The following is a 17,430-nucleotide window of genomic DNA, read 5'->3' as shown; positions in this document are numbered from 1 at the left end:
CTAGAACGTGAAAGAATCTTGAGGACCCGGTTGTATGTTCCTTTTTTTTAAGTGAAAGGTTCTTGGGGGGCCCTTAGTGTATTTTTGTAGGATGTGAAACAATTCTGAGGACGCCTTGTCTTTTTTTAAGAAAATGAAAGAATCTTGGGGACCGTTGACTTTTCTTAGAAAGTGAAATAAACTTGGCGATCCTTCTGCCTTTTTTTTCTTTACGTTTTGTTTGTGAAAGAGTGTGAAACAATCTTGAGGGTCCCTTGGGGTCTTTCTTTTTTTAAGTGAGAGAATCTTGGGGCTTTAGTGTCTTTTTTTAAGAGAGGGAAAGAATCTTGGAACTCCAAGTGTTTTTTATTTATAGAATATGAAAGCATCTTCAGGACTTTTTGTGTCTTTTGTTTAGAAAGTGAAACACTCTCGAGGACCCCTTGTGTCTTTTATTTAAAGGATGTGAAAGAATTTTAAGGAATTCTTCTGTATTTCTGTTTTTTAATGTAGTAACAGAATCTCGAGACGCCTGGTGTCTTTTAAGAATGTGACAGAATCTTGGGGACCATTATGTCTTTTCTTAGAAAGTTAAAGAATCTTGGCGATCTTGTGCCTTTTTTTAGAAAGTGAAAAAATCTCGGGGACTTCTTGTGTCTTTTATTTAAAGGATATGAAAGAATCTTGGATGCTCTTTACGTTTTATTTTTGAAAGAGTTTGAAACAATCTTTGGGATCCCTTGAGTCTTTTCTTAGAATGTGAAAGCATCTCGAGGACTTCTTGTCTTTTTTTAAGAAAAAAAGCCTATTGTTTTTTATTTGTAGAATGTGAAAGAATCTTGAGCATCTATTGTATCTTTTGTTTAGAAAGTGAAAGAATCTCGGGGACTCCTTGTGTCTTTTATTTAAAGGATGTGAAAGACCTTTGGGTCCCTAATGTCTCTTTTTATTAAAAGTGATAGAATCTTGAAGATCCCTTGTATCTTTTTTGAAGAAACTTCCAATGTTTTTTTTCTAGAATGTGAAAAAATCTTGAGGATCCTTTTGTGTCTTTCTTTTTTTAAGTGAAAGCCTCTTGAGACCGTTGTCTTTTTTAGAAAGTGAAAGAAACTTGGCGATCCTTGTGCCTTTTTTTTAGAAAGTGAAAGAATCTCGGGGACTTCTTGTGTCTTTGATTTAAAGGATATGAAAAAATCTTGGAAGCTCTTTACGTTTTGTTTGTGAAAAAGTGTGAAACAATCTTGAGGGTCCCTTGGAGCTTTTTTTAAGAATGTGGAAGAATCTTGAATCACCCTGGTGCATTTAAGAAAGTGAGAGAATCTCTGAGACATTTTGTGTCTTTTTTTAAGAATGTGAAAAAATCTCTGGGTCCCTAAAATGTGATAGAATCTCTTAAAGATCCCTTGTGTCTTTTTTTCAAGAAAATGAAATAATTCGGAACTTCCAATGTCTTTTTCTAGAATGTGAAAAAATCTTGAGGATCCTTTTGTGTCTTTCTTTTTTTAAGTTGAAGACTCTTGGGGCCCCTTAGTGTCTATTTTAAAGAATGTGAAAAATCTCTGGGTCCCAAGTGTCTCTTTTTATAAAATGTGATAGAATCTTGAGGATCCCTTGTGTCTTTTTGAAGAAAATGAAAGAATTTCGGAACTTTCAATGTCTTTTTTTAGAATGTGAAAAAATCTTGAGGATCCTTTTGTGTCTTTCTTTTTTTAAGTGAGAGAATCTTGGGGCTTTAGTGTCTTTTTTTAAGAGAGTGAAAGAATCTTGGAACTCCAAGTGTTTTTTATTTATAGAATATGAAACCATCTTCAGGACTTTTTGTGTCTTTTATTCAGAAAGTGAAAGACTCTCGAGGAGCCCTTGTGTCTTTTATTTAAAAGATGTGAAAGAATTTTAAGGAATTCTTCTGTTTTTTTTTTAGGTAGTAACAGAATCTCGGGACGCCTGGTGTCTTTTTTTTAAGAATGTGACAAAATCTTGGTGACCATTATGTCTTTTCTTAGAAAGTGAAAGAATCTCGGCGATTCTTGTGCCTTTTTTTAGAAAGTGAAAAAATCTCGGGGACTTCTTGTGTCTTTTATTTAAAGGATATGAAAGAATCTTGGATGCTCTTTACGTTTTATTTTTGAATGAGTTTGAAACAATCTTTGGAATCCCTTGGGTCTTTTCTTAGAATGTGAAAGCATCTTGAGGACTTCTTGTCTTTTTTTAAGAAAAAAAGCCTATTGTTTTTTATTTGTAGAATGTGAAAGAATCTTGAGCATCTATTGTATCTTTTGTTTAGAAAGTGAAAGAATCTCGGGGACTCCTTGTGTCTTTTATTTAAAAGATGTGAAAGACCTTTGGAAGCTATATGTTTTGTTTTTGAAGGAGTTGAAAAATCTTGGGGACCCTTGTCTCATTTTTTTTTAATAATGTAGAAGAATCTTGAAAACCTCTGGTGTCTTTCTTTTAAGAAAAAGAAAGAATATTGGGGAACTTTCGTGATTTTTTTTAAAAGAATATGAAAATTTCTTTTTTTATAGGACGTAAAAGAATCTTGAGGACCATTTGTGTCTTTTTTTAAGATACTTTCGGGAACATTAACATGAATGCTTAGCCCACGAACAATTCGGATAAACAACATATTCTTGTGTAATAAACCACAGCACAGTCAAGATAAAATAAATTTAGCGAAATTAAATTGACAGTTATAAATTAGTCATTGCACACAAATGTTGTTAATAAAATTTTAGTGGTAAAATAAGGAAATATTACAACCGGAGACTGCCACTTTCATGTTTTCTCGACGTTCCATGACCACCAGATTATGAAAAAATAGGTCCCCGTTTTCGCCCGTCTGTTTGTCGATTATGCTAATAAGGTAATTTCCGAAACTATCGGACCAAATTTTAGATGTAAGTTAGGAGTATCGCGTATCTATGTGGTAAACCATTGACCAAAATTTCGGTCACCCCCACCAAATTTTGATGACATAACCTCAAAATTTTGCATTTTCGTAAAGAAATCCACATTGCATACATAATATTTTCTACTAATTTAGGAGGAACGTTTCGGAAGCGGTCGATGGCTCGGCGCGTGCTAGTAATATGATGAATGACTATATTTAATATATATAAAAATATAACATTATATGTGTACTTTATTACATTCAGTTCACTTTTTTAACTGAAAAGTCGTTGTTTGTCTCTGTGTCTGCCTTTTTTATTTGAAAGTTGGTTTAATCGGGTTCGCGCGAAGGGGGAGAGTGTGTCGACCGTCGCAGTGAATCTTAACCAATTCCAGACTTTCGTTCGTTGTTTTTGAATATTAATTTGTTCATTCACTACATTCGTGACAATAAAGTGAACTTCACGGACCCATTCCATAAATAACTATCAATAAGCCAAGTAGTATTTAGTAATTTTCATACAGCAGCACAATAAATGTCTTTAAAAAACTTCTTTATACTTAATTATACTTATCAAGCGTAATTACCGTCGTGTGCGCATACATGGAAAAGCAAAGTTGGTATGTTTTTACTGTTTACAGAAATTAAAAGAAAATCAATAAACCGGAAACACGAAGTGACGAATCGTTATACAACATCGTAATGACCAAATAGTTACTTAAGTCATTTATTTCATTTGACATTAAACTTATTTTTACGTACGTATTTATTGTACATAACAACGATCGCCATACGAATTTATTTTAGCTGAAAACCATACTTCATTAAAAAGTAAATGTAATTAATTACTATTTTATGGAAAATGTTTCAATATTTTCAACCCAACTACAATTTAATAAAACACCAATGACAAATACAAAACCAAAAATAACAAAAAAAATCCCTGACGGGCAATTAAAATACGTTGTAAAGTTTGTGCTAGATCAACCTTTTCCCCAAATAGATATATGAATTAAAGTAGAGACTGATAACAGTGATATCAATCTTTACGTAATCCACACTAATAACAAACATTCTTATAATATTACGAAAGAAGCAAAATTATCAAAATATTTTCAAGTACAAAAATATAAAATTTTAAAAATTAATCTGAAGTCTGGTGAAACTAAAATGGAAGCACGAATACGAGTTACACAATTATGGAATTCACATGTTTACTTGTCAGCAACAAAAATAAAAATCTTCACATAAAATCCCGACGCGTTTCGTAAACAAGGTTGGCACTATCAGGATTAATAGTTGCCAATTGACTGCATTGAGCTAGGTATTCCAGTGACATATGTCACAACGGTGGAATGCTTAGTTACAAAATTTCTCAAATGTTAAATTCACGCCAAAATGTTGGCAGTCTCGAACCCTTCAATTAAAAAAAACGATAAATAAACATCGTAACGACCTGTAAAGTCTAAATTTGTTGAATGACAACTAAAACGATAAATTAAAAAATAACTATAATCCAGGCGAAATAAAAATTAACTACTTGTCTATAAATATTGATATGATCTATCTGACGACTTAACAGATTGTAAAGAGCGCAAGTTGCACTTTAAAGCAGCTAATCCGCCGATATAACAGCTACCGTAAAACTGCGTAGACGTGATATGTTTTAATTTTATAACATGATTTGGATGCACGTAACAAAGGTGGTAGTTCTTTGTGTCTATTCCGAGTTGTCTAGAGCGTTATGTCCAATTTAACTTGGCTACGTTCCATTATTCATGACGAAGTCTGTTTATGACACAAAAAATATTTCGCCTGCACCTGGATGAGTAATTCAAATTGATGGTACGTCAGCAACAAAATTAAAAACGTATTTTTTTTTTTTTTTCGAAAAAAAGGTAAAACGAGGTGTGCGTTTTTTGGAATTTTCATTCATGATTCTATACATAGATATGTAGTATGGTTCTTAAAGCCAGTGATAACGGTAAGATTAATTGATGATTAAGAAGCTTCAAAAAAATTAAGCCAGGCTTTACGCCAAGATATTAGAAATAACCTTCAATTTGGCGGATTGCGGCTCATCAATTTTTATATATATCTCCGAAACTACTGGACCGATCGTTGTCAAATTTAGTATATATGAGAAACTTAAAAATCGAAAAATTATATATAGTTCTTGAAGGAATGAATGACCGTTATAAATAAAAATTCGAACATTGCATCGATATCTACCAATGCAAGGCCAGTATCACGATGCAACTCGATGGCCGTTGAACAAACGATAATGTTATCAGTCTAATGAAACATAGCGCTTTAGCTTTACACAAACAAAAATAATTCTTGTACAGATAACAAAACAGCACGCGATGTATACTATTTTCAACGTAAAATCCAATTCATGCTTTCGGCCAAACCAAAAAAAAAAATATAATAATAGCTTTATCGCTGTAAATCGCCGCAAAGGTCACGCCACCACTCTCACTCAACTAATGAAATTTTTCCCGCCAAAGCAACGAAAAAAAAGATGAGATTTCTCCTCTCGAACTAAGTAGGTAAACGGGCTGCCGAGTTCGGTATCGCAATTACAATCAAACTCGGTCACTTCATTCATTTTGGTAATACGTGCCTGGACTTTATTGTCTTAACGACAGGTCCGGAACGGCGATAATTGCACTTTTACCTGAAGATTCGCGCCTTCGTCATCCAAGTTAATACAGCGCGACGATGATGAGCAATTTCTGAATAGGACGAATTATTTACTTTCTTTGGATGATGAGCACGATCTTCTAAATTCGGCGTGAATCATTCGATGAAATTGTATTTTTTTTTAAATCTGCGAAGTCAACAAGCGACTCCTAACAATAGTGATGAGTAAAATTTCAAACAGAAAATTACAGCCAGCTTTCCCGTATAAACAAAAATTATTTATGATGCTGTTTTCTCTGACGCCACAAGTTTGCTTTTCTTATCGTGGAAACGCAAAATCTTTCTATATAAAAGAGTCGCAGGTAATGTGTTAAGTAATTCGAAAGTTGAGTGATTAAAAATGAGAGTGCTTTTATTAATTGTTGCTCTAGTGGCCTTCATTGTTAAAAGTGAAGCTCAGAACAGTACCCAATGGAACGCAACAGCTCCAGTGGACACACCGGTGATCAACAGACCTGGGTGGAACTTACCACGATTTAACAGAAGCCAGTGGGACTTTGGATTTAATAGAACCCAACAGAACCCTTCTGTCAACAGAACCCAACTGCTTGGTCAAATCTTGAACCAAAACCAGAACAAAACGTCATGGAAGAATCAATTCTTTGACAGAACTAATAATCAAGCCAAGAACAGAACTAACGGGAGACATCAGCTGCTGAATAACACTCTAGCGAACATTACATCAAAAAACTCGAGTCGACGAAATGGTACCATTTTTTACAGACCGAAGCGCAGCGATCGTACATGGGTTGTTCCTGTGAGTAATCAAACCGCAGACTTAAACAGAAGCCAATGGGACGTACCCGCCTTTAATAGAACCCAATTGCTCGGTCAAATCTTGAACCAAAACCAGAACAAAACGTCATGGAAGAATCAATTTTTTGACAGAACTAATAATCAAGCCAAGAACAGAACTAACGGGAGACAACAGCTGCTGAATAACACTCTAGCGAATATTACATCTAGAAACACCTCTCGATGGAATGGTACCATTTACAGACCTAGACGAAGCGATCCCAAATGGGTCCCTCCTGTAAGCAACCACACCTGGAACCAAACCACGCACAATGGGGACGTGATAGTGGGTCAAATTGGGTACTTGGATCGCCTATTGTTCAATCAGGTACTACATTCTTTTTCAAACTATGCGAATATCATTTAATTGTGTTATTATTTTAGACGTATCGTAAAGAAAGTCGCTGGTGGTCCGGACGTGAGAAAAGTATCGAATACCCGCACGATTTAGGAAAATATGGCGTAAACAGACAAGAAACAATTACAGCGATAAGAATCTACAATAAATTCCTAGATGGACTGCATTCGTCGGCGAAGATCTCGTCCGGTGGTGTCGGTTATAGATACGTAAAAATAAAACTGTCGTCTCCTTGGAACAAAGGCTTCGAATACCTTGTGCAAATTTTTGGACGCTAGTCGAAGCACTGAACTTTTGTAATAATAAAATTCCAATATTTATACAGTCGCAAGTTACAAAGTAAATATACTCTTGGCAACAGTAAAATACTTACTTTTTTAATAAATATTATTTTCCGCGAACCAAGAAAAACACACTTGTTTAGATGGAGATTAAACAAAATTGCACTGCTGGGCGAACGAAGGTCGCAGTCTGATGAATTTATAAGCGGTGTAATTTCTTCGGGGAAAAATTGGGTGATTCATGGAAGCTCACGGGCACTTACCTAAAACAAAGAAATATCGAATTAATAGAATTCTTTATGGGTGGGAAAAATTTATGGCCAAACATAATTAAAAAATCGATTATTTTTTTTTAATATGATTGAATGTTAAAGTAGCGGATTTATGGATGCTTGGAGTCAGTCAAAGAGGAGATTAATCGCGTAATCATCATCACGCTAATTCGATTAACAGTACTCCTATTGACTGATGCAAAAAAAATAGTAATGTTTTCTCGATGTTTCTAAGCTATTCAAATACGAAAATGTTGGTGTTTTGCTTCCGTTCTGTCTGTCATCTGTTTGTCGTTTGTCTGTCACATGTCTGTCGTTTGTTTATCGTTAGTCAAGCGTACGTGGGTGATTTTAAAGGCGGATAATCTCCGGAACTGATTGCCTTGAAATTTTCGGTGTATTACTTTATGCTTATCAGTATCACATAGATAGTAAAACAAAATTTATCCACCTATTCAATCCGAGGAATTATTGACGTCATCTCAAAATTTCGTTCCACCAATCCCGCTTGAAATTTATAGTGATTTAAAGTTTGTCTTAAATATAAACACAACAGATTTATTTGGACTTTTGAAAGAAACGCAATGTAAGTGTGTTACGTCCTAATGTACTGCCTGATTTATGAAAAATTAATGTGTGCAGCAAACTGGAAGTCACTGTCACTCACTTAAATCTACAAAGTGTCATACTAAGTAAACTGATGAATTAATTATGCAACGTAAATGTAACTTTTATACATACACGGGAAAACCTGATGTTTTGCGATACATATTTATATATGTCGTACACGTGGTAACCTATGAAAAGTGGAAAACTTACAGCAATTTCAACTTTATTTACCTTAGCAATTGTAAATTCCTACAAATGGAGTTTTGATTGCTGTTTTAAAAGTTTGATAAGTGTCAAAATTTTAAAAACTGCGTCGTATCGTTGGCTTAACGACTCTTTAGAAATGTGCAACTTTTCAATCAAATATAATATAGAAAAATTGGTTTAAGGTTGTTTAAACGTAACTTCTCTCGAACCTGGAGTACAATCAAACAAATCCAGTTTCTAAACTTTTTTATGATGACAATTAAAGTTTAAAACAAAAACAGGTATGACAATCATGTTAAAACTAGGTGTAGAAGTATGGTATAGGTGTGGTTAAAAAAACTACAAAAAAAAACGTGCGAAGACAAAAAGAGGGATTAAAAAATCACAACAAAAATGGGAGTCAAAAGAAGACAACAAAAAAGGTCACTAAAAAGGCGATAAAAAGAAGACACAAAAATTAGAAAAAAGGCGATTACAAAAAAAAAAACAAAAAAGACGATAAAAAAGGACCAACAGAAGGAAATCAAAGCTTCCAAAAAATTCAACAAAAAAAATGGTAAAGAAGAGAAGAAAAAAACATAAAAAATGAGAAGAAAGGCCACTACAAAAAATTACTACAAACGGGACTAAACAATTCGACAAAAAAAGCGACTAAATGAAGAGAGTCAAAAAAGGCGAAAAAAGCTACCAAAAAGTTCCCAATAAAGGCCATGAAAACAAAAAAAGAGGGACAAGAAGGTCCACAAAAAAGTAAACGTAAACGGTGACTACAAAAATTCACAAAACAAATCCACACAAAAAAGCGTCAAAAAAGTAACAAAAAAGGAAATTAAAAAAAAGACAAAAGTCTACAAAAAAAAGGCGACAAAAAATGTGAAATATTCGTAACAAAAATTGGGTGAAAAAAGAGAAAAAACCCGTCAAAACAATTTCAGAGAAAATGCATAAAACGCGATTAAAAGAAGGGAGTCAAAAAGGGGGAAAAACACAAAAAAAATACTACAAAAAAATTGGGCGATAAAGCGACACAAATTTCAAAGATAAATCAACAAGGAGACTATAAAGTGTGACAAAAAACGATTAAAAAAAGATAAAAAACGCAACGAAAAAATCCACAAAAACACCACTACAAATAGTCCTTTTTTGTTACTTACTTGTCATAAAAAAAAGACAAAAAACGCGACAAAAAAGACGACTACAGAAAAATTACAAAAAAAAGACCAACAGAAGAGGATCTAAAAAAGTGGCAAAAAAATGCAACAAGAAAAGACAATGAAATAAAAATGACAAAAAATCCAAAAAAAGGCGACAAAAATGGAAAAGTGGACAAAAAATCGACAAAAATTCCACAAAAAATGAGAAAAAAGTTCACTACAAGAAATGGCAAAAAAAGGTTTATTAAACGCGACAAAAAAGCGAGTAAAAGAAGAGAGTCAAAATGGTGACAATAAGTGTGACAAAAAATAAGAATAGAAAACGCTAAATAAAAAAAAGACTGCAAAAAAACCTACAAAAACAGATCAAAAAATTTTACAAAAACGAAAAAAAGACGATAAAGAGACAAAAAAGCACAACAAGGTCCACAGAAAAATGAAACAAAAAAAGATGAATACAAAAATTGCTAAAAACAAAAATACAAAAAACGACGGCTACAAAAACCGCCGAAAAAATAATAAAAAAAGAATAATTAAAAGAAAGACAAAATCTATAAAAACAGGCAACAAAAATGAAACCAGCGGACAAAGAAAATCCATAAAAATGCGAAAAAAGAACGACAAAACGAGGGAAAAAATGCGTCAAATCAATTATGTATAGAGAAACTGCGAAAAAAAGATGACTACAAAAAAAATGCAACAAAGAAGAGGTTACGACTAAAGAAAGTCAACAGGGCGACAAACACAAAAAAAACGCTACAAAAAAAGTGCACAAAAAATGGTAAAGAGGACAAAATAAACATAAAAAATGAGAAACAGGCTACTACACAAAAATACTAAAAAAAATACACCAAAAAAAAACGACTAGATGAAGAGAATCAAAGAAAGGCGAAAAAAGCAACCAAGAAGTTCACAAAAAAGACAGCAAAAAATGGTAAAGGTGAGGACAAAAAAATTAGAAAAAGGGCTAAACTACAAAAAATGACTAAAAAAGGGGACCAAAAAACTGCGACAAAAAAGCGACTAAATGAAAAGAATCAAAAAAGGCGAAAAAAGCGACCAAAAAGTTCTCAAGAAAGCCTATGAAAACAAAGAGAGACAAGAAGGTATACAAAAAAAGTACATAACAGAAAAAGGTGTCTACAAAAATTCACTAAACAAAACCACAAAAAAAGCGCCAAAGAAGTAACAAAAAAGAAAGTTAAAAAAAGACAAGTCTACAAAAAAAGGCGACAAGAAAACGAAAAATCCATAACTAGAACAGGGTAAAAGAAAGAGAAAAAACACCTCAAAACAATTCCAGAGAAAATGCGTAAAAAACAAGACTACAAAAAAGCCTTTATTGGCTTGGAGACAAAAAACGCGATTAAAAAAAGGGCGACAAACAAAAAAGAGGACAAAAAAATGACAAATTTCACAAGACAAATTGACAAAAAAGGAAACTACAAAAAGAGACAAAAACAATTAAAAAAACGCAATCAAAAATCCACAAAAATACGACTACAAAGTGTTTTTTGTCACTTTTTGTAGTAGCGATAAAAAGACAAAAAAAAAACGCAACAAAAAAGTCAAAAAAAAGACGACTACAGAAAAATTACGAAAAAACGACAAACAGAAAGGGGCCAAAAAAGGTGACAAAAAAATGCAACAATAAAAGACAATGAAATAAAAAGGGCAAAAAATCTACAAAAAGGCGACAAAAATGTGAAAGAAGAAAACAAAAAATCAACAAAAATTTCACAAAGAATGAAAATAAAAAACGCTAAATAAAAAAAACAAAAACAGATCAAAAAGTTCTACAAAAGCGACAAAAAGACGATAAAAAGGGATAAATAAAATCACAACAAGAAGGTCCACAGAAAAAGATAAATGCAAAAATCGCCAAAACAAAACCACAAAAAAACGACGGCTACAAAAATCACCGAAAAAAAACTAAAAAAAAATTGAATATTTACAAAAAGACGAAATCTACTAAATCTACAAAAACAGGCGACAAAAAATGAAACCAGAGCAAAGAAAATCCATAAAAATGCGAAAAAAGAATGACAAAAAGACGGAAAAAAGAATAATAAAAAAAGACAAAACTGCGAAAAAAAGATTACTACAAAAAAAGCAATAAAGAAGGGGTTAGAAAATGCAACTTAAAAAAAGTCAAAGGGGCGACAAACACAAAACAACACGATAAAAAAGTCCACAAAAAAATAATAAAAAGGTTACTACAAAAACTGACTAAAAGAAGGGAGTAAAAAAGTCACAAAAATGAAAACAAAAAAACGGTTGAAAAAACGACAAAAAGCCTACAAAAACAACAAAAAACTCAACAAGGCCCACAAAACGCAACAGAAAAAGGTGACTACAAAAATTAATTAAACAAAACCACATAAAAACGATGTCTACAACAAACGCCAAAAAAGTTACAAAAAGAAAATTAAAACAAAAAGGACAAGGACAAAACCCCCAGAAAAACCGTAACAAAAATGAGGAAAAAGGGTATAAAAAAAGGAAAAACCGAGTTAAAAAATTCTAAAGAAAATGTGGAAAGAAAACGATTACAAAAAAGGCTATAAAGAAGGGGTTAAAAAAAGCGACTAAAAGAAAGTAGCCAAAAAATACGACAAACAAAAAATGCGACAAAAAAAAAGAACAAAAATGTAACAATTCTACAAAAAAATCAAGACAAAAGGTGACTACAAAAAGTGACAAAAAAATAAGATAAAAAAAGTGAAAAAAACGCAACAAAGATATTTATAAAATTTGAAACAGCAAAATTTCATGTATTTTTATTATTATTATGTATTTGTTGCTGCATATCGGTTACATGAAACGCGTGGGAAATAGTGTATAAAAAAATCATAAATTAATTATGATGAATATCAGAGCGGATTCATAAACCACGAGTACAGGAGTACATTATTTTATCAAATTCAAATAACCTTTACTACGCAAAATGTAAGCAGATAGAAAACACTGGATTTTCACTTATTGCACGTAACTTCTAATTCACTACTATTATCTGATTATCTATGAAGTGTTTTGCAAAGTTGCTTAAATTCACGAATGTTGAAACCTATTTCCCAATTAGATCAAGGAGTAATAAATAGTGTACAAAACGTTTATCATATGTGGCACAATCCATAAAGATGTACATTTGTATTTGAATACATTGACAACGAAACGCGAAAACAGAGAGTAACTAAGAACGAGAATAACCACTGATATTAATTTATTTCTCTTTAGAGTGTTCTAGTTATTTAGGCTTTCAGAGCTTAAAATTTTTTGGTAAAATTTTAAAACCCACTCATATTTCATTATATTTCGCAATATAAATTAGGTTTTTTTTCTGCGTTAAAAATTTTCATAGGACTAAATTAGAAGTATGTATTAATAACAGTAATGTCAAATGTTTTTTTGTGAGCATTCCCATATTATACAGACGTTTTCATCATTTTATAAGTTCACAGACGACTTTAATATTGCTCAGAATGAATGTGTCTTATTTTTCGCATTTTTAAATCTATTTTGTTTTTGGACATGAATGTCAAATTGACGTACGTATTATAACAAAAATATTTTGTTTTGTGAAATATAACACACAAAGAATTACTTTTTATGTACTTTACTTTTTATACACAACACTTGTGAATTTCTAGTCGAAAATAATAACCACTTAAAACCTTGTCATACCAAAAAAGATAAAAATCTGCGATTCTAATAAGCGAGTTTTGTGCTAAACAATTTGTTTACTCTTAAGAACAAAAACAATGCCCCCGCTCCTTAATGAATACGGCATTCTCGTAATTAAATTTTTCCAAGTACTTTCCTTTCGCTTCCCGCAAAACAATGCGTCGGATTAAGACAAAGTCAAAACAACGAACTTCGCCCACCACGCACGAATTAAAGGAAAGATCAAAACAAAATTTCCAACTCCTACTCAAACGAATACGCCGAAAACCGCCTTACCGGAAACGCTGCGCTCTAAATTCAAAATGATACTCGCCGAACGCGCAGGAACGTAAAACTGAAATGTACGTTCTCAACAAAAATATACATCTTCTAACAAATCTAAAAGCGCGCTTCGAGAAACGATAAATTGACTATAACGGTGTTTATTCCAGAAGCGCGGAGTGTATTTCACCTTGCAAGACATTTATTTATTGCACACGACTCAATGTTTACAACTGCACCGTAAAGCCACGTGTTATCTATAAAAATAAAACAAATAAATGAAATTTTCCCGTTGCTTCTGCTGGGTCTTCCCATTTTTGCATTAGTTTTTCATTAGTTTGAACAATCAGTGACATCCCCCAAATGACGTTTAAAAGCAAATTTGCACTTCTTATCTATGACACGATTGCCTGTTATAAAACCCCGTGACTTGACGCCACCCTTCAATTAACCATCAACGAACGACAATGAAGGTGCTAGTTTTGGTGCTATCGCTATTCGCACTTTTCCTTTGGGTGCAAGCCCAAGTCCATTACGTGCCCGCCCACGTCCTCATCCCGACGCTCAACATCTCAACGGTGCAAATCCTGCACAATGCGACCATCAACAACAAAACAGAACCCAGGAATCACACTGGGTACAATAATCCTCTTTTGAACAAAACAGGTGACCAGAACTTCAACCAGACCAACTCCAATGGTGATTTAATCGTCGGGAAAATCCATCCCATGGACCATCGTCTGTTTAAACAGGTATGTTTAGGTGGAAATGGCGCTTTAATTTTGACTAAAGATTTAGATTTACTGGAAAACGGGACGATGGTGGTCTGGCAGAGAAAAAATTATACAGTATCCCGCTGATCTTCCTGGAAGTTATGGAAGACACGAGACGATTTCTGCAATTAGGGCCTTTAATCAGTTTTACGATGGGCTGAATTCAAAGGCCGAACTGGTGTCAGGTGGTGTTGGAAAGAGGTTCGCCAAAATAAAGTTGTCGTCGACTTGGGGAAAAGGGTTTAGATACTTGGTGGTAATTTATGGGCACTGAGTCTATTATTCTGGTATTTTACTAGTCTTGTAAAAAAACTAACAACATAATTAATGGAGCTATGTACTTTTGAGTATCTATTGATGTTTTGTAAAAAACGTATAATAGATATTGCAAATTATTATTTATTTATTTACCTACTACATAAATAAAATGATAAGATATTCGATGTATATTATTCTTTTTGTGTTTCAATTCACACCTATGTGTAGTTTTAACTGCCATAATATGCAATTACTAATTAATTAATTAATTTCTGAAGCGTGAACATTTTAATTTTCTAAATTGATACAAAGCGAAAGAGGAGGCAGAACGAAGGAGAGAACAAGACTGTAACACTTTCTTCATTAATTTATAAATAAAAAATTCAGTCGGAATAGAAATTCGTATCATCTCAGTAATCTTAAATTCCAGAAACTGGAATAATTACTCTGGTACATGTCGACTTTCTCACACTTCCGAACACTAGCACCCAAAGTGAGTAACATTATCATGAAAAATTTAATACCAACCACAATTTACAAAAAAAATTAACAAAAATTAAATTACAAAGTCTGTCGTTTCACGAGTCGTCAAATAAGAAAATGAAAGTTTCCCGTTTCTGTCTGTTGTCTGACTTCCGGAAATTTATTGTCTAATAATTTACTGTAATTTTCGCTAGTTTTGATGATTATCTGTGTAAATAATCTCCTGAACTAGCGAACCGATTAGTTTTTTAAGCATTCTTTAAGACTACGGAAAACGTTGACAGAATTTATCCATTCATGCCTTTAAAAAAGCGCACAAATTTTAGTTTATCTCAGAAACGACTTATTCAAATGTTGGAAATACAGTTACGTCGTAGTTAGTGACACATTGTACATATCAAAATTAATATATGTATTCCCACGAAAAGCTCGATGTCATTTGGAAAAAATATTCTTTCAATACAATTTCAATATCGTATTCTTGAATACCACTTATATTAAGAACATGTAAAATGTTGGTATACAATTGTGAATTTTTCCATTCTTGATTTGATCAATTATTTGCTTCATTAATTAGTTCTTTTCTGTCGTCGAGTATATGCAATTATAAATTAAAAATACGACCTTCGTTTTTTATAAAGCAGGACAATGGAAGTTTGCAATTTAACATCTTTAGATTAATAAGTTTTTACAGGATTAATAGGGGCAAAATCAGTACTAGGCCCGCCCACCCGCCCACTCTTTTCTTGGAAGATATGTCATTTGCCGTAATAAGTCTTATCTTAGCATATACTAGCCCTGCCCACCCACCCTTTACTTTCTTAGAGAGTGTGTCATTTGTCAAAGTCAATCTTATCTTAGCGAGAAATAGGCCCGCCCACCCGCCCCCTATTTTCTCAGAGGATATGTCATTTGCCAAAATAAGACTTGTGCGAGGAAGTACTAGCCCCGCCCACTCGCCCTTTATTTTCGCAGAGGGTAGTACTTACTAGTACTTGCTAAGATAAGTCTTATTTTAGCAAATGTCATATCCTCTGAAAAAATAGGGGCGGGTGGGTGGGGCTAGTACTAGCTCAAATAAGACTGATTTTGGCAGACGCCATAGCTTCTAGGAAAATAGAGGGTGGGTGGGCGGGGCTAGTACTTGCTACGATAAGACTGATTTTGGCAAATTATGTATATAAACTCTGAGAAAATAGATGGCGTGTGGGCGGAGCTTGCACTTGCTAAGGTAAGACTGATTTTGCCCCTATTAAACTTGTGAAAACTTGTTAAATTTAAAAGGTGTTAAATTGCAAGTTTCCATTGTAACGAGTTAAATTTTTAAATCTGAGACACCTTGTATAAGCAAATTTAAAAAATATTAATGCAGTGATAAATCATAAGTATAGACTCATCATATTTTGCACATTTAGCGGTCCCTCGAGTCCGAACTGGTAACTTATCCAGGTCAAAAACTATTAGACACGACTAGAAGACTCCAATTTATCGAGTGGTACAAACTCCAAGTCGAAATCTTGAACCGTTTTGAAATGATAAATCCGTAAACTCAAAAAATATTTTTTTGGGATTTTGATTGAAACACGATTTCAATTGAAATGGAATTGATTCAACAACTGATGACAAAAATAAATTTTGCACGCCAAAATTAGTCTTGACACTCAAAATCAGGCAGATTGGAAGAGATTCATTTTTGCACCTCATTTTTCTCTATTGCGAAAATTTTGGACTTCCGCTCGTTTAAAATATCTCGGTTAATTAGGGTCACAGCGTTCTCAGAATTAGTCGCCTTACTAATTCGAATCTCCTGAACACAAATTCGCATTCAGAATTGACCTACGGACTTTCCTGATTTTTTTTTGCTTTTTTGATGATAGCACCCAAAAAAAATGACATAGGTCCGTCGAGTTCGAACTGGTAACTTATCCGGGTCAAAAATTATTAGACGCGACTAGAAAACTCCAAGGAATCGAAGGGTACAAACCCCAACTCAAAATCTTGAACCGTTTTGAAATGGTGAACCCGTAAACTCAACAAATATTTTTTGAGATTTTAACTGAAATGCGATTTGAGTTGAAATGGAACTGATTCAACAACTGATGGCAAAAATGAATTCTGCACTACAAAATTAATCTTGACACTCAAAATCAAGGAGATCAAAAGAGATTCATTTTTGCACCTCATTTTCCTCTATTGCGAAAATTTTGGACTTCGGCCCGTTCAAACAATCCTAGTTAATTAGGGTCACAGCTTTCTCAAAATTAGTCTCGTTACTAATTCGAATACTCTGAACTCGAATTCTGTTTCAGAATTGTCCTACGGACTTTTCTGATTTTTTTTTCGCTTTTTTGATAATAGCACTCAAAAAAATTAACATGGCTTGCTTCATCGGTCTCTCGAGTCCGAACTGGTAACTTATCCGACCCAAAAATCATTATACGCGACTAGAAAACTCCAAGGAATCGAAGGGTACAAACCCCAAATCAAAATCTTGAACCGTTTTAAAATGGTGAACCCGTAAACTGAACAAATATTTTTTGAGATTTTAATTGAAACGCGATTTCAGTTGAAATGGAACTGATTCAACAACTGATGGCAGAAATGAATTCTGCACTCCCAAATTAGTCTTGACACTCAAAATCAAGGAGATCGGAAGAGATCCATTTTTTCACCTCATTTTCCTCTATTGCGAAAATTTTGGACTTTGGCTCGTTTAAAAT

The 17,430-nt window shown here is 33.4% G+C and overlaps 3 protein-coding genes across 13 annotated transcripts in view; 2 read left to right on the top strand and 1 right to left on the bottom strand.

Moving 5' to 3' along the window:
* The window catches only part of LOC135127866 (F-actin-monooxygenase Mical), a 150,079-nt gene that overhangs the window by 97,576 nt on the left and 35,073 nt on the right, over nt 1-17,430 (bottom strand). The window lies entirely within an intron of this gene.
* LOC135127868 (bifunctional endo-1,4-beta-xylanase XylA-like) lies at nt 5,874-7,094 on the top strand. The gene is made up of 2 exons (XM_064054529.1): nt 5,874-6,698; nt 6,755-7,094. The coding sequence occupies exons 1-2, from the start codon at nt 5,916-5,918 to the stop codon at nt 7,004-7,006; spliced, it is 1,035 nt and encodes a 344-aa protein (XP_063910599.1). The 5' UTR covers nt 5,874-5,915; the 3' UTR covers nt 7,007-7,094.
* On the top strand, nt 13,552-14,416 carry LOC135128376 (uncharacterized). Its single transcript, XM_064055284.1, has 2 exons — nt 13,552-13,948; nt 13,995-14,416. The coding sequence occupies exons 1-2, from the start codon at nt 13,664-13,666 to the stop codon at nt 14,241-14,243; spliced, it is 534 nt and encodes a 177-aa protein (XP_063911354.1). The 5' UTR covers nt 13,552-13,663; the 3' UTR covers nt 14,244-14,416.

Source organism: Zophobas morio, unplaced genomic scaffold (assembly GCF_036711695.1).
Source record: "Zophobas morio isolate AGI-343-1 ecotype UQ-CSIRO unplaced genomic scaffold, CSIRO_AGI_Zmor_V1 ptg000012l, whole genome shotgun sequence".
In the NCBI taxonomy this organism is placed as follows: Eukaryota; Metazoa; Arthropoda; class Insecta; order Coleoptera; family Tenebrionidae; genus Zophobas; species Zophobas morio.
This window is presented reverse-complemented; position numbering and strand designations above follow the sequence as displayed.

What these genes read in the sequence shown, in the direction of transcription:
- LOC135127868 (XM_064054529.1), top strand. Translation starts at nt 5,916, where the DNA reads ATGAGAGTGCTTTTATTAATTGTTGCTCTAGTGGCCTTCATTGTTAAA. An exon ending in ATCGCCTATTGTTCAATCAG is followed by an intron (nt 6,699 to 6,754) that starts GTACTACATTCT and finishes TTATTATTTTAG; the next exon opens with ACGTATCGTAAAGAAAGTCG.
- LOC135128376 (XM_064055284.1), top strand. Translation starts at nt 13,664, where the DNA reads ATGAAGGTGCTAGTTTTGGTGCTATCGCTATTCGCACTTTTCCTTTGG. An exon ending in ACCATCGTCTGTTTAAACAG is followed by an intron (nt 13,949 to 13,994) that starts GTATGTTTAGGT and finishes CTAAAGATTTAG; the next exon opens with ATTTACTGGAAAACGGGACG.